At 40.0% G+C, this 20,731-nt stretch overlaps 1 protein-coding gene across 1 annotated transcript in view; it reads left to right on the forward strand.

Annotated features, from left to right (window-relative positions):
- Positions 1-20,731, forward strand: part of PCCA (propionyl-CoA carboxylase subunit alpha) — a 341,190-nt gene that overhangs the window by 307,233 nt on the left and 13,226 nt on the right. The window contains exon 25 of the mRNA XM_033104125.1: positions 19,695-19,835. Within this exon, the coding sequence (XP_032960016.1) occupies positions 19,695-19,835 (141 nt within the window). The remainder of the gene's footprint in view (positions 1-19,694; positions 19,836-20,731) is intronic.

Consider the following 20,731-nt stretch of genomic DNA (forward strand, 5'->3'; position numbering starts at 1 on the left):
CCATTCTCCCAGAACATTGTCTCTTCCAGGACTGCAGTGAGCATCGACTTTCCCATGACACGGATAGGTCAAGACGCCAACCAAAGCAACCTTGACTTTAGATTGGACATTCCTTCGACACATTGCAACATTACAAATACTTCTAGCCTTATCTACTACGTATTGAACCGTTCTGCTTGGCCACCCGGCTTTCCCACCTCCTCCACACTTTCACTCAGACATACCATCCCTAGCCAAACAAACTTCCTGTTTCCTCTTCCCTTCTTCAGAATTATATTACCACAAGACTTAACCTAAAAATTTTACCTCCTCCTTAAGTCCTGGTCTGATTACCTTAGACCCTCCCTCTGAAATTCTGTGGTATTCAGTTTTCTCAACACACAGACTCAGAGAAGCTTGCTGTTAGGAGTGCCTCGGCTGGGGGCAGTTTTGCTCCCCTAGGGACATTTGGCAATGTCTGGAGACATTTTTGGCTGTCACACCTGGGAGGTGGATGCTATGATATCTAGCGGGTAGAGGCCAGGAATGCTGCCGTTGAGAAACACGACTTTCATTCATTGTTTCTAGATCGAGCCTAGATAATGTAAGAATCCTATTTCCTTGTAGTACTTGAGGAGCGTGTCTTGGGTATAATTAACTATATTCAGTGGTGAGAGGCTCACTACAAGGCCATCTATTCTTGTTGAAGAGCTCTGTTTAGAAATTGCTTCCTCTGTTGGGTGGAAATCTGCCTTCCTGTAAGAATCTTCTGTGGCTGGGCCAGTAAATCAATTCCTTTCCCCACATGGAGGCACTTATAGAGAGTTCCTTGTGATTCCTTGCAGTTCTCACATCTCTAAGTAGTCTTCACATCCGGCCTGGTCCCATGATTTACCTCTACATGTGCATGTTCTCCAGATGTCATGGTCAACTTCCTGATTATGGATGGACACAAAGTCTTCTTCTTCCTTGCGTCATAGCCCTGTAGCAAGTACAGTTGACTTAATCGTGTCATGGAGAATGCTATCTCTCTGTAACAACCAGCCAGACAGCGGTGAGCCCACTGCTGGCAGTGACCATCAATAGACTACAAGTTATAATCCTGGTGCTACTCCCTATGTATTGTCCCTTATATTTTGTGTACGGTATTTGTAGTATGATTGCCATTAAGGCGGAGATGGGTCTTTTAGTTTGTAAAACCTGTGAGAAAAATATTTATTTGTAAAGTAGATTGATAGCTCAGCATTATATGTACTGTTCTTGCTTCTCATTTACGACTACAAAATGAAGAAAATACCTTTTACTGCTCTACTGTCCAGTTTGTTGGGTTAATTTGGGAGATAGTGTCAGTAACCTGGAATCGTGCCAACTTCCAATTAGCGCTCTCTGTAACCACTGATTTCACTTTAAATGTAATTACTGCAGATTTTCTCATCTCCCCTGAACATAGTGTACATGTTTCTAATCCCATACTTTATTATTCTCATTTAAAGGGAAATTTTTCTTTAGGGTTTTTGTAATTAACATTTTTTTAACTTATATAATGTAAGACTTAGAGAAAAGGTGCAAAAATAGTACTAAGAATGTCCATCTAATGTCACTGATTCCCCACGTGTTAACATTTTATTGTGGTAGCTTTATGGTGTTTGTTCTTTCTCTCTCCTTGTTTTTCTGTGAACCATTACAGAAAGTTGCTAACAATAATTAAGCAAGTATTTCCTAAAGACCAGACAACAACCTTCCCTTATGTAATCGTAGTGCAGCAAATTAACATTGATACCGCGCTATTGTTTAATCTACAATCCTTTCCAATTTTGCTGGTTTTCTTACTAATATCTTTTATAGCAAAAGGAAAAAAAAAGTTTTTCTTGTCCAGGATCTAATTTAGAATCACACATTACATTTAGTTTTCATGTCTTTACAGTCTCCTTTAGTCTAGAACAGTTTCTCAGTCTTTCTTTGTAGTTCATAACCTTTACATTTTTAAGTCAGGCCATTGATTTTGTCAAATGTCCTTCAATTTCAGGACTGTCTGGGGTTTCCTCAGAATCAGATTACATTATACATTTTCCGCGGGAATACCGAAGAAGTGTTGTTGTGTCCTTCTCAGTACATCAGGAGGCACGTGTTTCTATTTGTCCCATTCCTGGTGACATTGCTTTGATTACTTGGTTAAGGTGATGTTTGTCAGGTTTATCCACTGTAAAGTTACTACTTCTCCTTTTTCTATTTGTCTGGAAAAGGAAATAGACACTTAAGCTGGTAATTTCAACATCATACAGTAGCTGTTAAAACAGACAGGTAGCCAGAGAGCTGTGAATGTCACTAAGTGGATGTCACCCACCCTGGGAGTTAGAGGAAGGCCCCGACTTGATGACACCTCAAGTGTTACTTAAGGAATGATTGTGTATCAGCCAAGGAAACGAAAATGGGGAGGATATCACCATGAAACTACATACTGTGTTCAGGAAACTGCAGTGGTTGGCCGCTTGAGCTCCAGGATTGAGTCCTCAGATCATGGAATCCCAGCATGGACACCTGAGTGCAGGAGATCTCACAGGATGTTGGAAGCAGAGTGCTCTCTGTCCCTCAGGATTTGTGGGGTTGCTTGTCTCTGAATTTCATAGTTCTTTCTCCCCTAATTAACCCAGAGCCAAAAGAGCAGAAAAGTGGGGCATTTATGGGAAAAACCACAGTAATTGATAGTCACAGAAGTTACATCATCAGGATGTCCATTTTATTTTATTGCACTGGAAATTGATTTCCTTCTCATAAAAGATAAAAATAATCTTTGCAAAAAGTTATGCCACTCTTTCTCTCATTTTGGAGTATAAAAATTAATGAAAGTTGGAGAAGGGGGAGGGAAAAAATTAATGAAAGTAAAAATATGAAAAAGTATGCAAAGAAAATGAAAAAATTAACCAGAATTTGGCTTTGAAGTACATATCCAAGAAGCCTGCTATTCTTTGGCTTGAATAATAAGTTAAAATTCTGGAATGGTAAAGCAGTGTAGCCTTTCTATCCTCTTTGACACTTAGCCAATTAAAAAATTTTATTTTAGTGGCAACATGTGTTGACTTACCCAAGCATGAAATAGCAGATATGATCAGAGTGACCAAGACTTTTCCAGGCTCTTGTCAAGAACCCTGTAATTCTCCAAGAGTCTTCAAATTAAGTTCATGCCAAGTCAACTCCTGTGTTCTTCTATCAGGTCATTTTTGCAAGGTAAACATTAGTGATACTGTCAGCAAGAAAAGGATTATGAATCTCTGTCTAACTTTCAGTGACGTCTAGGCAGAAACAAATTTTCAAAAGAATTCTTCGAGGTTTTCAAGACTGCATAAATATTTCCCTAAGAGAAATTGCCAAGTTTTAGGACTCTTAATACTAGCTCATGGAATCTCATTCTTCGGCAGTGGAACTTTTCGTACTTACCTGCTTTTGCCTCTTCTTGCTAGGGTGGAGACATCTGTCGCTTGGCAGGGTAATAGACAAGGTTGTGGATGCCTCAAGACAAATTTTTTTGGTTAGGACAAGTAATATTTTGATAAAATTCCACCTTTAATATCATCCTTCTCGTGATAAAGAGCATGGGTTGCCAACGTTTCCAGGATAGACCGATATTCGTTGCATCCACACTTCTCTGCTGAGAACTTGGCCACAAAGAAGCATATTTGTTCCATCATGTTAAGTGACAAAAATAATACCAAAGTCATACTTCCTGATGGAAACAAATCTTAACTATATTTGACATTAACCAAAAAAGTTTTTTCTTTCACAGATTAGAATTTTCAAAACAACATAGAAGTAAGGAAAAAAATATTTTGTATGTTTCTGTTTCATAGGTTGCTTGAGACTTTTCTGGAGGCGCTAGGATGTTTTCTTCAACTTAAGAGTCTCTAACATACATTTTTGAAGGAATATTCAATTAAATCATGTGTCTGTCCTTTGGAGGAAGGAATAATAGACTTATTTATTTTTTGGGATAAGATAGATGATATTTGAAACCCATCCTCAGATCACTCTATCTCTAAATTTAATTGAAGTAAGAAATTTGGCAAGAATGGAGTCCCACTGTCCAGGAGAGGAGCTAAACAGTTTTAGTTCAAACCTTTTTCTTCTGGGACCTTCTTCTGATTGAGGTGATTTGTTTTCAAATGAATGGAGTAACCAGACCCTCCATATTCTAATAAGATTGTAGAAAAGCTGAAAGTCAAATAAAACTCAGCCTTGTTTAGTGTATAATTTCCTCTTGCAGATGCCAGACCGAAGGCAATAGTGATCTAGTGCTTATATTTGTTATCATTTGTTGAGACTAGAATTCACCTTGGGACATGTTTATAAGTTTTTTTAGTATTGAAGTTTCTTTACAAGGGATTTATACTTAATAAATTTGTATAATAGCATATTATTCCATTGAAGTTACCTTGACAACTTTTCTGGGACTTTTTTGCTTCCCCATAGTTTTCAATAAACCAGGAGATCAAATGCACACTCCCCCAGTTGCCCAGATATTGGACACTTGTGGCTGGTTTTTGCTCATCTAAAATCTGTAAACATTTAAAGAGAACCCTTCTCCCAGAAGATACTTTGAGCTCAGTTGTATTCTCCAACCTCAGAAGGTTACCTATGGAACTACAGAGGCCTTCAATCTATATTAACATGTTTCTTTCCCTAATCTCACTCTTCTAATAATGGATGTGATCTAACTCAGGGACAGCAACGTTGGGATCAAAGAAAAATTAATGGGTAACTATAGACACCAAAACACTCCCAAAACTTTGTAACTTGAAATGGGCAAGATTGAATATATGCAAAAGATACTTTAAAGATGTTTGTTCTGTAAACAGGGTTATACCACAGACTTGGTGGCTTCAACAACAGAAATGTATTTCCTCACAGTTCTGAAGTCTGGAAGTCCAAGATCAAGGTGTTGGCAGGTTTGGTTTCTTCTGAGGCCTCCTTCTTCACTTGCGGAGGCCCGTCCTCTTTCTGTGTCCCTATATGGCCTTTCCTCTCTGTGATCTCACTCCTGGTATCTCTTCCTCTTCTTATACGGGCACCAGTCCTATTGCATTAGAGCCCCACTCTTATGACCTCATTTAACCTTAATTACCTCCTTAAAGGCCCTATCTCTAAATACAGCCATACTGGGGGTTAGGGTTCCTACATGTGAATTAATGAGGAGACACAATTCAGTCATAACAAGAGTCATGATAATAGCTATTATTACCTGGGCACTTTGTGTGCTGGCAATTGTGCCAGACAGTTCACATCTTTTATCTAATTCAAATCTTAGTATACCGTGTTTCCCAGAAAATAAGACGTAGCCGTACCATGAGCTCTAATGCGTCTTTTGGAGCAAAAATTAATATAAGACCCGGTATTAAATTACATTATATTATATCATATCATATTATATTTATTATATTACATCACATCATATCATATTATATTATATCTGGTCTTACAGTATATTAAAATAAGACCGGGTCTTATATTAATTTTTGCTCCGAAAGGCGCATGAGAGCTGATTGTCCGGCTAGGTCTCATTTTCAGGGAAACACGGTAGGTCTACAAGTTTTTTGGGTGTTTTTTTTTTCAACCACAATTTAAGAAAAAAGTTCTACAAGGTAAGCTATATTCTCTCATTTAACAGATGAGGAGGAACTGAGGCTAGAAAGTGAGGTGACATACCATAGGCCATACAAAGTTAAGATCTGAATCCTAGTCTCATAACTTCTTAGGTCGATCTGTTATTATCATATGAAGAAAGAGTATGTCACTCAGAAGATCTTTCTACCTAGAACAAGAGTTAAAGAAGTGATCTTTAACAGCATATGTTCAGCTGAGTACAGGGAGAGAAAGGCTTCTCAATGGACCCCAGCTAAAGTCCTTGCTGTATAGATTGGATGTTTGTGTCCTCCCCTCAAATTTCTATGTTAAAACCTACTCCCAGCGTGATGGTATTTGGAAGAGGGCCTTGAGGGGTGATTGGGTCATGGATGGGATTAGTGCCTTATAACAGGAACCCCAGAGAGAGCCCTGGACCCTTCCACCATATGATGACACGGCAAAAAGATAGCCATTTATGAACCAGGAAGTGGACCCTCACCAGACACGGAATCTTTCAGTCTTCTCTTGACCTTGGACTTCCCAGCCTCCAGAATTGTAAGAAATAAGTTTCTGTTCACTGTAAGCCATCCAGTCTGTGGTATTCCAATAGCCCAAATGGTCTGAGCCAGCCCTTTTGGGAAGGCTGTTTCTTTCAACAGTGAAAAAGGGTGCCTGGTGTCCATACTTCTCCAAGTGTGGTCCCAGACCAGCAGCTTCAGCATTTCCTGGGAACTGTCAGAAATGCAAGTAGAAACCTAGCCCTGAATCAGAAACTCTGGGCGGGGCCCAGCAAACTGTGTTTTTACAAGCCCTGCAGGTGAGTTTCAATGCTTCTGGGTTGAGAACCATTCACTGCTCATGCTGTCAGGGGAGAGCACTGCTTCCATCAGCTGATGCCTCTCCTGCTGGTTCCATATTTAACAAACAACCACTGACTGTAGTTTACGTACCTACACCACAGGTAGGGGGTGTACTAGTTTCCTTTGTAAATATATTTCTGATTGTAAAGTCAGAAGATGGTTTACACATCAATTTCTTAGGAGCTTGACGAGTAAATCCATCTAGGTGAGAATGATCCAGTCTAAGATCATAGAGGAAGCCTAGTTCCTAAGCCTATGAAACAGGCCCAAGACCTGATCCACAGGGGATTCACTGACGTAGGTGCCCCAGTGGGGCTGCAGAGCAGCCACCCTCATGTCCCGCCTGTCCCTGGGCTGCTTCCATGCAGGACTTACAACCCAAAGGTAAGAACTGCAGGTCACCAAATAGGTGATGTTCAGTACTCCTGGTCTCTGGATTATAGATGCAAGTGAAATGTTTCCTAGTTTTATTTCATGGACTACTGTGTATTATTATTTAATTGTACTAATGAAAGAGGCATTTTTCAGTTTATTAGAGAGCTCTCACAAATAGTCTATAGGGAATGATCCTACTTCTATGACTAAAGCTCGAGATGATTGCTTTTGGCATTTCTGGTCCTCTAGACTCTGAAAAATCACTGAGCAGTAACAATTTAGAAAGTGTTGTGTTCACTGCTATGAATATTAGCATTTGAGATAAAAATATAGTCTTATGAGACTGAAGGACAGGAGCTTCTGGGAAATTATTATGGAGTCATTGCAACCTGGCAGAGTTATCTGTTACATACAGATAACAAGTCACCCTGTTGGGGTAATTATAAAAGGGGTAACAACATTGAGAAAAGGAGAGGGAAGTAGAGTACAGGATTTGTCAGTGCAGCTGTGGGAGGGGTTGGAGAAGCTCCATACCCAGAGACTGGGAGTTATGTTTACAAGTGGGCCTTACTCATGTAGAATCTGCCGGCAATTTCTGGGTGTGGGCTGGGATGGTGTCTCGTGAAGCCGAAGAATGGACACAGGGACCAGGGAGAAGCAAAGAGTTGTAAAGGAAGACAGTTTATTAGAGGCAGGAGAAGAGGTTGCTGCTCCTGAGCGGGAGTGGGTCCTTAATAGGGGTGCCCCGTGACTGCGGCAAAAGCTCTTACTTTTTATACCTTCTCTTGTCTGCTTGGGGAAGGGGGCTGGAGCCTTCTAACAGAATTCATCTATCAGGTTTGTCCTGTTTGCTCATCCTGAAGGGATTAATGAACCAACCCATTCCTATCTATCAGATCTGCTCCTTTGTCCGGCCTGAAGGGATTTGAGATAATTTATTAACCTTAAGGCGCAGTTCTCGTATCTTTGTCCTGGAGTGAAGGAGACATTCCAGAACCTGGAGTTTCAGGATATGGCTGCTTTTTGTTTATTCCGCCAGGGACCCCCCACCCCCGTACCCCATCTACCTAACAACATGCTAAGTAATCTGTCTCGTTACTGTCTGGGAGAAAGGAGCTGAACCCTGGGAAAGAGGGGCTGACAGGGTCAGTTGGGGCTGCTGAGCTATATTCTAGAGTTGTCGTGGGCAGAGGCTGTGCATTATTGAGAGAGGTTGGGAATGACACCAGGGTATGTGGGGATTTTCCCTCTGCTTCAGATGAGCTAAGCATGTGAAAGGAGAAATAAGTTGCCTAAGGTTCTTTCTGTCCCTCTGTCAAGGGTGTTAAATGGCAAAAAATCATGGATTTATCCCTTTATAAATAAGCTGTCTTTATTGTTGTATTTTATCCATTATGAAAGCATTTGTAAAAATAGATATGTCTATTTTTATGGATTTGTGTGAGTAGAAGATTTATAATACATATTATTAACATGCTTTCAGTGGAATTGAAGTAAAGAGGAGAGGTTAACTTGTTCTGTACACCTCTTCACTGTAGGGCTTGTACAGAAACCCTGTAACTGTTGTCCACTCCATAAAATACATTTTAAACTTTACAAGAGCTCTCACAGTTCACTCAGAAACTCAGTCCCCAATGTTCCCTTTTAGTAAATCTCAAGTTCCTCAAATATGAATTCTCTGGACTAGTTGACTGGGAACTAACCCGGTGATTAAAGTGTTGGAACTTGCAGCCCCATCCCCAAGTTCCTGGAGGAGAGAGGGACTGGGGGTTGACGTAATCATGCCTATATAATGAACCGCCATAAAGAACTCGAACTGAAGCGATTTGAAGAGCTTCCCGATCGGTGAACACATGGAGGTGCTGGGAGGTGACAGGCCTGGAGAGGTCACGGAAGCGCCACACCCCTTCCTTCATACTTTTCCCTTTGCATCTCTTCTATCCATCTGTTCCTGAGTTGTATCCTTTTATAATAAACCAGTAAACTGTTTTCTGAGTTGCATAAACAATTCTCACCAAGTATCAAATCTGAGGCAGGGCTGTGAGAGCCTCCAATTTACAGCCAGCCAGTCAGAAGCACAGGTGACAACCTGAACTTGGCGATTGGTATCTGACGTGGGAGGCAGTCAGTGTGGGATTGAGTCCTTAGCCTGTGGAACCTGTCACGGTCTCCAGGTAGTGTCCGGACTGAATTGAATCGTAGAACACCCAGTTGGTGTCCAAAGAAACTACATAGGAGAATTGCTTGGTGTGAGGAAAATGGTCACATGTTTGGTGGCCAGAGTACTCTGAGCAGAGCAGAATATGAAAAACGGGTTTTTTCCCTTTCACTTAATTTCTGCTCCATCTGTAGAAATGTATTAATAATAACAGAAAGTCATAGTAATGGCTATTAAATACCAACACGACATCTACTGTGTTCTGAGAATTCCTCACATAAGATGCACTTAATCTTCACAACCACCTTTTGAAATTGGCACTGTTATGACCCACAACTTATAAATAAGGAATCCCAGACACAGAAAGTTTAAATAACTGCCATGTTCCTCAGTGGAGTTGGAAATCACGGGTGTTTGACTTTTTTTTTTTATTATTATTAGTTTCAGGTACACAAGACAAAGTAATACTTAGATGTTTATCATTTGTATCATTCTCCTTGCTTGCCTCCCAACCGGGGAGGGTTTTTTAAAGAGAGGGGCTAAAATCAAAAAGCCTACCTCATATTGATCACCTCCTCTGTAGGACTCATATATTATTTACATTGTGTCATTCGTGAATATTTTTTCTCTCTAGCCAAATGGTGGTGGTTAAGATCAGGAGCTATTTTTTCCTATTGATTTTATATTCTTATATTGCCCAGGTATGCTGGCTACATGGTTTTTGAATGAACCAAGCTTTCTCTAATTCACTATGCATCTCTTCAAGTGTCTAAGGAAAGGCTAACCACAGAAAGGCTAACTACAGAATCCTGCACTGCCTGAGCTAGAAGCTCTTTTACTGTCAGAGTCAACTTCCTTTCTTTGATCTTAGAGTGAGATGTGGTGTTTGCAAAATTTAATATTTGCTCCCATATGTGGAACCATAGAGCTAGAATGATAAGAATTAGAAGTTGCTAACCTCAGATGTTTTATAACATGCAATTAAACAAAATAAAATCCACCACTGTCCGTTCTTGGACAATCAGAGGTGTTTGGGAAGGAGACAGGAAATAATGTTGGTGAATAGTTACTGTCAGGCATTTGCTAGTTACTTTGCAAATCTTTGTCAATTTAATCCCCCCTATCATTTAATCCATGTATTATCTTGAGTTTAGAAATGAAAATATTTGTTCTGAGAAGTTAGGTCAGTTGGCCGAAAGGTGACATCTGTGAGGATGTCAAACCTCAGGTAGTTTGGCTTCAAAGGCTCTTTCACTCTCCTCTGCTGCTTCCAATATGACCGTGTCCTCCCTTCCCTAGACTGACCACAGGGCTTTGTAGGTCTCGTTTACCCTCCAGTGCTGTATGTTCTGTATAATGTGCTATATGCAGCATGCCAGAAGTCCATTTAGTAGCTCCGGTTTCCAAACTATAAAATTGCTTGCTACATAGTCCCTCGATAGTGTATCATTCCCAGTGCTTGGGACCACTGGTTGTTGGGTTGTGTAGGGAAGGAAAACGTTCTCCTCTGTCCTCTTCAGTGTCTGGAGCCTTGCAAATTAAACTGACAGAGGCTGATTAACAAGAGAAAACAACAGATTATGTTTCATACTTACACACTGGAATTCACAAAGAAATGTGACTTAAGAAGGCAGTTGGAATGTGGGGCTATACACTGTTTTAATAAAGGGCAGTAAAATGTGGAGAAGAGGTTTAGATAAAGGAGAAGAGTTTGGGACTTCTCGGGTGGGGGTGAGTTGTGGGAGGGTAAGTAGGAAGTGTGTGATAAATAAGTGTTGTTTAGTAAGGTTTATTATGCAGCCAAGAGTTGTCTCTAGAGTAGTTCTCTTGGCACTGGAGGGGTTCACCAGGTATGGGAGAAGGAGACATCTTTACAAAGGAAATTGATGCCTTGCTTTTAGACAGGAAAGGGAGGGCAGAGTGCTGTTGCCTTCAGCTCAAAACAATCCTGATACTGACGAGGCATGTTTTGAGGTGGCCTACTATGATCCTCTTTCGTTGTTTTCTGCTTTGATCTTCTTAGCCAACAGTTTCCTACACAGTATTATTATCATCTCTCCCAGCTTTTGTTCCCTTTGTCTTATATATTTTAGTTCCTGAATTTCTGAGCAATACAAGCCAACACCCCGGCATATTAGATTCTGAATTTCTTCAGTGAATTCATAATAGCAAAAATATTTTATCATTAAAAAAAAACGTATAAAGTCAAAAGTGTTGTTGAAGAGTCCCTGGCATTGGCACCCTTCCCAGGCTTCTGGTGTGCCAACTCGGGACGAACTGACCCACGAGGGAAGGCGAAGCTCCCGTCTTCCCAGCATTCACTCATTGTGTGCCCTGCAGACAGCATGACTTGAACTCCAGATGAGAAAGAACGGTTCATATAGAAGAGGAGGAAACAAAGGGCTGAGGACCATAGCAAAATGGTACACTTCCCTACCTGTGTGCTCATTTACATAATTGTGTTTTTATAACATTTCCTGTACTTTTCTGTAAGCTGATGCTGCTCTAATTATAGATTTTCAAGAGAACACTTCATTGTACCCCAAATTATATAGTGCTTTAAAAAAGTACCTTCTTACTGGTTTACCAAATACCTTATAAACTCGTAATTACATAAGACAATTCAGGATACAGAACAGAAACAGCCTGCATTGTTAACAGATGTTGGTATTGTTACCTAATTGAATACAAGGCTTTCAAAATCTTTGTGTGTGTGTAAAAAAGAAAGAAATGACTCATTACAGTCATAATGTGTCATGGAGACTCCTGATCAAACAGAACGCACATGTTCTGTTTTGTGAGTCCTGTACAATGCATTGTCAACGGACTTGCCTTTGTGGATTCGAAAGTGCCACTTATTCCAGCAAATTACCTTTGTGGCGTATGTACCTGCTTGTTAGACAGCTTGTGGGCACCTGGGCAAAGCAGAGGCTGGGCCCTTTTATCATGGCACACCTGCGCATGGCGTCCCCACTGCGCCAAGCACCGGGGAAGTGGCCCCATTAATAGACTCTCCTTCAGACCCCCACTGAGTACTTGCCCTCAGTGCACTTCTGCCTGCAGACTGGGAGTGGGGCTGGCTTCCTGCACTGGCGCTGCTTTTCTTTGCCATCATTTTTGGGTCTGTCTTAAGACACAGCGATTTAAATTATAAGGAAGATAACCTCAGTGGAGCACAACCGAGGAAATAAATCCTCTTAAGTATTTATTGGGTTTAATGTTTAATTTTCAATTTTCAGCACCATTGTTAAAAAAAATAAAAGCTTCTTAGGATATTAGATAGAACTGGAAAGGCCGTTGGGTTTCTGATTAGAAAGGAAAATTTTAAAAAATTGGGTTAGATTTTCATATTATTGACAGACATCCCCATATTTTCCTCTCCAGGGAAAATTGTCTTTTGGGAACAAGCCGGAGATACACATAAACCCTCATTCCTTCAAATATTAGCCTTAAGGTAGTTCTTCTCTTCTCTAAGGGAACTTTAGCAAGCATTTCCCTTTTTTAGCAAGCATTTTGAAAGATGAGTTGCTGGAGTGGGCTTCATGTATTTTTGTTGTTTTGTTTTGTTGGAATTCTCTTTCCACCTCTATTTTTGTGACTCTTCCCTTGAAAACTGTCCTCCATGAGATTGTTGCTCTTCGTGGTACATTGACTGCTTCCAGCAAAGGACTGAAGTTCACGAACCAACTTAGCAGTAAAAAAATAAAAGCTTGAGTATAAATTGATTCATAAATGTAAGTGGACGAGTGTTGAAAGTGATGTATTATGTCACTGCAACGTATTGACATTATCAATTATATGTCATTAAACAGCTAAACTAGCTGAATGATTTACTTTCTGTTTAACTGCCTTTCTCAATTAAAGGGAGCAAATGCGAAGGAACTGGGACGCAATATCAAAACCCATATATTTTCTTCTGTTAACACCAACATCGCTGACATGCAAAGTGAGGGGGTGTGTTGGTGTTTTGCTGCGGGCTGTACTGCTCTAGTTTAAATGGTCTAAACAGCGATTAATGATTGGGAGCAGGCCCATATACTGCTTCCACATCTTTTCTTCTGTGCATTTCCATTATGTCACCTAGCAGCAAGCTTAGGAGCCATTATTTCAGGGTAGTTCACACTACTTATTTTGCTGACATTTTCTTCCATTGCAAGAGCCCTTGATGTTTCTTGATATTTTGTTTTTTAAAAATATTATTTAGCATAATGATCTAAACGTCAAACTGTTGAATTTGCAGCAGCAATACAGGTGTTCTCATTTCTGCAGTCAGATGTATAAGGGCTACTCTGCATGGTGAAAGGTAGACTGTTGCCCCCAACAAAGAAGCTCTAGATTTTTCCCCCAAGTTTCAGTGGTGATAACTTGAACCAGACATTTTAGTTTCTTGGGACATTGTTTGATTGTCTTGCAAGTTAATATGGTATTTGTATTTCACAAGGCTAAAATATACACAGTATTTCTCAAATGTGCACTTGCAGTAGACGGGTATGTTAACTGACTCTGAAGTTGAAAATTTGAGCCATTAACTAACCCGCTGTATTTGTTCTATGTGTAAAATTTTGTTATAACAGTGCTAATTACTAAGTAGCTGAATTTATGGAAAAGTGCACAGCAGTAATTTGCACCTTATTGGTGCTTTGCTATTAAAAAAATCGTGAACACATACACAAGGTGCATGCAATTGATTTATGAACTTCCGAAGATCATGTTTCTCTATGGATCTTTAACAGTTGAATTTTATAGCATTTGGTTTCTATGTTTGTGCTTCTGAATTGCTCATATTACACCGACAAGAGCTGTTGAGTGCTGAGTAGGACATTTTAAACAGGAAGAGTAGCGTTTTGCAATAAGACTGAAACTTTTAAATTACTGCATGCTTTTATTACTTTTTGCTAGTTTTGGGGGGGTGGAGAAGAAAAACGATCTCCTTTCTGGTTCCTTCCTATCGATGTGAAATCATGAACTGGAGTAGTCTGCTGTGAGTGTTTTGGTTATGGTGTTAAAACCGTTGCTTCAATGGCAGATGGAAATGGTTCTGTTCTGTTGGATTCACAGCCTGAATAAATGCTTCTACGTAATTAGAGTCTGTAATAGACCTAAACCAGCAGTTTTGTTCTTTGTTCTGTTGTGTTTTGGTCTGTAATAGCAACTTCAAATCTTGGGAAAGAATGTATTTTTGCCCTGTAGATGGGTCAGAAACATCTGCTTCAGGTAGTTTACAAGTGTTACTTATTAACCCATGAGCCAAAAACACAAACAAGGAGTTCTGAGTATTTGAAAACTGCACATTCCCTGTTTTTATAAGTGTATATTTAGATGAATTCCACATAACTCTTATTTGGATTTCTGGCAGCCAGGAACTTTTAAAAGAAATTTGTGTTTTTAAAGGGAATGTGAAAAATTAAATTTTCTTTCCCAGTACAAGAGTTTTTCTGTACTTTTAAGAAATCCTGCTCATAGGCAGAAAGGAAAGGTTTCAAAGGAACCTCATCTCCATATGGTTTTACTCGATAATCCTTTATCCACCGTCTTCAGCTCTCATTCCTTTGCTTTCTTGCCTGTGGCTACATTTCTATCTCTGCATCAATTAGCACAGTGATTTATACAACAAGCAAGCAGTTTAGAGGTAATGGTACACAATTAACATCTCATTCCACCATAAAGGGTATGCTAAATACCCCAGTCATTGCTTTCTCTGCCTGGAATTGAAATAAGTGTTTGTCCTAATTCATATGCTATCTGATGTGAAGTGGGCCTGCTTTGTACTGCGCTACACCATTAATCTAATTATAGATAGCTGCAAATGAAGTGCTGTCTGAGCTGGGAGATTGAAGAAAATAGCCTTTTGTCATTTAGCATGACTCTGTGAAGCAAGATCACACTTTCCAGGGCAATACTGCAAAATGGAAATCTCAATAATATTGCTGCCTGTTGCATCTTTTCTAATTACAACAGCATTGTAAACACGACTGGGCGCTGATATAAATAGAGCTGTAGATATGCTGTCATGTGGGTTGTCGGAGAAAGTCCTCCGAGTGCTGTTGGATTAAATGATGCATCCTGATTGACAGCTACCTTGAGACTGTGTGGATGGAGTTGTCACAGCATTCCGCTAACAGGCTGCTCTGGTGACTGCCGCTGCGCGAGGCTTTCACTGCTGTCTGCTCGTTTCACCTTCTTTGCCTGGGCTGTACCTCCAAAAGAAGGACAGCCACAGACTTTAGTTTTGTATGTTTCCAGTATTGTTTCTTGGAGGTTTTTGTTGGTTTGGTTTTGTTAGTCCTGAGGCCGAAGTAGAGGGGAATGTATTTTGCCTGGCTTTGAACCCTTGTTTTGTTTTTCCTCAAGTGTTAATTGTGTGTCTCACAAAGAATTTAGGCAAGGAAGAGAAGGTTGGATTACGTTTGTGATCCTACCTAAGTGTTTTACTTTACATCTAGTGTTTTTCTCTATATTTTTGACACGCTGATGTTTGTAAAGATGTTATTGTTGAAGCCAGTCATTTCTGTCCCTTTAAAAACGCTGATAGTTTTCCCAGCTCATGTTAGGAAAGTAGACTTTGAGGGGAGTATTTGACTTAACAGTCAGTCTCAGTGCTACATGGTGAAAATGAAAACAGCTTAATGTCAGAGACTCTTGGGTCCAGAAGGTGTAAAACTTAGAATAAGAAGAGCTCCTTGTATTTGAAGAAATGGATTGGCCATCTCCCTAAGTGAGGGCCAATGGACAGTATATGGCCAATGCTTCAGGCTGTTAAGATAATTGATGTAAAATAATTCACAGTAAAGTTTCATCTTCCAAGGTTCATCATTTACACTGACTCAATATTGACTGAGATGGCTCCAGTTGACATGAAAAAATATTATAGTTAATCAACTGTACATATCCTCATTGTTACTGGAAGAATGATGTAGAAACGGAAACCAGAGCTATCCTACTTTCAGAGGAACAAAGCTAGAGGCTTGGAAATCACAACTGAGAAAAGTATGTAAAGCAAACCGGAAGTACTCAGCTTGCAAGGAGCCCAGAGACCTCTGAATCATACAAACCCATGAGCATGTGGGGTGTATAAAATCACTGATGAATCTGAATGCCTTTGAAAGAAGCATGTGGGTTTAAATTCCATAAAGAGATCCATGCACTGAACTCATACAGACACCAGCAAGTTGCTGTTTCTTGTGACCCTCTGAGTGGAGTGCATCTGAAGTGAGGGTGGCTCCACCCTCTGGGGAGGCGGGAGCTGTGTGTGTTCACAACACATGTGGATGTGTCCATTTGTGGGATATTTTTGTTAACTAAGTCTGGTTCAAAAGTATCTATTGCTCCGAAACCATGACTGGCTCCCTCCTTTCTGAGCAACCATGGTGCTCTGCTCCCACCTTTATGTCTTGCGTCAGGTTCCATGTTAAGAGTTGTATGTTATCTGTTAAAACAGTTCCATGTGTTCTTTTTAATTGTCCATCTCCTGTAACTTTTCTTCCCAAGCCTTTCGTGTCTGGTATGATTCCCTTTTCTTCCTTTCTTTTGAATTTTTTGGGGGAGAGATTTTCTTGTTAGACATGGTTTTACATTGCAGACACCATAAAATCAATTTGCTTAGAGATGTGGGCGGGGTCATTTTACCATAATTAGATGGTTAGATAACACCTCCTTCCCTCCCATTATTGTCTATATGGATTGAGGAGCACAGCCAGGCTCAGCCCAGAGAGCACCTGTTCTACTTACACAGTGAGGTGTGTTTTTCAAGAACTTATTAATTTGACTGTGGTTTGGAGAGCATTTCCCTAAACCCACAGAGTGAGGTTCCATTTACTGACGACTCACAGCTACTGGAGCAACACGCAGCTTCTAATCCCTCAAGCAGACGTCTTGCATGACCTTGCAGGATGAGGACCTTCTGGCTCCTTCTAGGACTATACTTCCCTGTCCTGTCAACTAGCCTTTGAAATCTGGAACTCCCACCACCAAAACATCAAGTTCGTGGTTTGTCTGCTTGGAAACAATAACAACAGCTTAAAATCAACACTCTCCAGGGAAGTTTTACAGAACCCATTAGGAATATTTAAATGCCTAGCATAAAACCAAACTCTGCACGCGGCATAGGGCATTTTCCTGAAATCTCTCAACTAGTTGGCTGCTCTGCCCGTGCCCCCTAAGAATTCAGAGAAAACAATAAATAGCAGTTTTGATCATAAGCTTTGAAAGCCCTGGTGTACATTCTTAAATGACTTCTTTTCTGGGGCATCAAAAAGCTTTTACGGTTCTCACCAGGCAATTCATTCTGATGGGCCCATATGCTGCACTCCGTTTCCATCCCATCCTGGCAAGCGCCCCCGTGTACGCTGCACGGGCGGGCGGGCGAGCCAAGAGGTTGTTTTAAGAAGGCGTGTTTGTGTGGGCACGCTGAAGGGGTCAGGACAACATCAAAGGTAACCTTAAAAAGAGAACCCTCTTGCTGCCTCCTCTTTTTATATTCAGAAAGGTCATTTCTAAGCCAACTACTTGCAACAAGGCGTCTCCTGAGGCGTTTACCCCGTTGTTATTTTTCGCTTGTGATTACAATAAGTCGCTTATCCCCAAACAGATTTAAGAACAATAAACAAATACAAAAGGAAAAGGAACATCTCATCAATAACAAAGACTGCATCTAAAGGCATTGAGTTTTGTGACTCTTTTACATCTCTTTCCAAGCAAAGCAGGAGTCCTACAGGGAAAGGAATCCAAAAGATATGAAAATTAAAAAAATAGTAAAAGGATCCAGTTTTATTCAGGATCTTGTCATTTCTGGAGAGAAATGGAGCTTATGACAATCTTAGTGCTTTATTTATATTAAGGCTTGTTTGTGATATAGTTAAAATTAGTTTTTAAGGGTATCTGTCCGCTGTGGTGAAATGTGATAAATTATATTATCCTCAGTGTAGAAAGATACTTCCCCTGAATTTGGAGTTCACATTTTGAAGTCAAATTGTGCAAAAAAACAATAAAAAAAAAATCTGTATGCTACACTGAAAACTAGACAGCTGGGCCCAGTGCTGATCACTCACAGAAAAGAAGCCGCGCAGGGTGATGCCAGCTAGAAAAGTAACTTTCCTATTGAGTCTGATGCTTCTAGTGAGGTTGGGTTTTCTAAGACACGCAGATCACAGATACTAAAACTGTGCAATTTCGTACAATTATATTCTCCCTCTCTCTATCCCCCCACTCCCGCCAATAGATTTAATGAAGGACTTTGAGGTACAATTCCTTGTTGATAAATAGTCCCTCTGCCCAGGATGTTATTAGACTGACAGCAGAATGCACTCTCCTTGCTTTTCCCCCTTGCCACTTATGACTCAGATGCATTTTAATAGGAGCAAAAAGCTTTTATTTGCACTGTAATTTCACTTAAGGATCATATCCTTCAAAAACTGGCAGACACTTGTATGTCTGGATTGCAAAACACACACTCAGGAGTAAAGAAACGTGCAGAAGACATTATTATTCAACCTGTCACAGCATTGTAAATCTGCTCTGAACTTAGGCCATCAAAGCTCTTCCTTACGGCCCTCCCCACCCCTTTTTAAATAGGCCCTGTAAGGAGCACACTTAGAGATTTCCACTGTCCCTGTACTGAATTAAAGGATGAATGCTATTTTTCTTCTGTGTCTCTGCCATCCTGGTGCCCACAGGAGGCTTTGAGTTACAGCAGTTTTTTTTGAACAAAATGGAGGTGCCTTGGTGCTGCGTCTGTCTACCCAAGGGAAATGTGATCTGGTAGGAATCCAAAAATCTTCAGGTGGTCGTTCATACTTCACCAACTAACACTTCCTCGAACCATTTTATCTCGTTTCTGTTTGGATAGACCAAACTGCGGCTCATGTGTTTATTCACAGAGATCTAGCATTTTTTCCTGCTGGACAGAAATTCTCTATTAGAAATGTTCTGTCTGACCTGCCTTTAGTGTGCCCCTAATTGTCTGAGAGCCACCTACAGACAGGGCCGTTAAAATGCTTGGCTGTGCAATTGTTTTCTTGCAGCGGTTTTAAAATCTGGATATTATTGTTCATCGATACAGAAGATAGTCTCGTTATATTTATTCTGTATCTACCCTAACCATCTTGTTACAGAAGACTACGTAATGCTGTACCTAAAAAGAAAAGCTTACATTTTCAATCGTGAATATAACATTTCATATCACAGGGAAAAATTTGTATTTGAAGTATTATTTTGCACAAAATGAACACTGACATCCTTTGTCTTAACTTATTGATACGTAGTGCAGCAGCTCTCTTGGGAGTGGGAAATTAGAGACAGCAGTCTGCTGCCATCTACTGGTGTGTTTTCACAGTCACCCCCTTTTTCCGTTTGGCTGACCCAGCTCACGGAACTTGTGTTAATTGGAATAAGTTTGTAAGTGGTGAAGGGAATACAAGGAAAATTCTCACTGTTTTCTTTATTTTTCAGATGTTTTTGTTCATGATACAGGATGATGACTATTTATCCCTAATTAATTACTGGAGGAGTTCTTTCAAGAACTTTCTGAAATAACTGGCTCATAACATATGCCAGACACAGACTAACATATTTTGGTTTTTGTACTGTTAAAAACCATGTGACTTCAAAGGTGTTATAAATTTAAACGCTAAAAGCTGAGTTTGAATGAATGCTACTTTTGAGGAAAAGTTCATCACTGAAACCCTTTTTATGTTTTTTTTTTCCTTAAGTACAAGGTGCATGTCTTAACCAAACTTGCCGCAGAATTGAGCGAATTTATGCTGGAAAAAGTGGTTGAGGACACAAGCAGTATTCTTCGCTCCCCGATGCCTGGCATGGTGGTGGCCTTATCTGTCAAGCCTGGGGACATGGTAAGGAGAGTGCCTGTTGGGGGGTTGGGGGGGGGAAACCGAAGCATGGTCATGTCCCGTACAGTTCTTTCTTGAGTCATACTACCCCTACCAAACAGCGAAATAGCTTCTGTGCATTCTTGGTCTGTTGCACATTTGAATTCGTTTAGTAACAATATCTGAGTGCCTCTCCCCTCAAATGATCTGGAACTGGAACAGAAATAAGGCCGGATTCACTCTGTTATTTGGCAAATTTAGAGTTTCAAGAAGTATTTTGTTTAAAATTTTGATTTACTCTCTACTTCTCTGTGCTTGAAGAACTCAAGCCAAAAAATAACCTTCTGATGTGGAACTTTCTGCATGATTTTTGAAATAAATGGGAAAGGAACTAAGGAAAGTTAATTCTGTGATCTGTGTAGTACAGAGCACTTCCGTAGCTTGATAAATAAAATTTAGGATCACAGTTCAAAGTTTTTCATCTTGACCCTGTGACATTAAGGTACAAATCAAAGCTATATTAGTATTTCCATGCATGTTCAATCTTAAGATAATATGCTGTGGATAAATTGGTAGGATATGTGCATTTTCTTAGAGCACTGTTAGAAATCTCTATTGATTAGCAACAAAAGTAAAAAGAAAATAATTAAAGATATAAGCAGAAGATTTCTAGGGGCACTTAAGTACTTGCATTTTTATTTATGTATCAGAAAACAGCCAAACATGATAATCCTTAATGAATGATGTGGTAATTCCATTTTTATCTCACTTAAGTCATAGGAGTTTATATATTTTCCTGTAAAAATTACATTAAAACTGCCTATGTATTTCTTCATTAACAGATAAAGTTGAGGAAAAACGCATGAAGTTGGCATTAGCTTCTAGAAAAGTATTTACAATAAATGAATAGTAAGAAAAAT

This window comes from Rhinolophus ferrumequinum, chromosome 4 (assembly GCF_004115265.2).
Source record: "Rhinolophus ferrumequinum isolate MPI-CBG mRhiFer1 chromosome 4, mRhiFer1_v1.p, whole genome shotgun sequence".
Classification (NCBI taxonomy): domain Eukaryota; kingdom Metazoa; phylum Chordata; class Mammalia; order Chiroptera; family Rhinolophidae; genus Rhinolophus; species Rhinolophus ferrumequinum.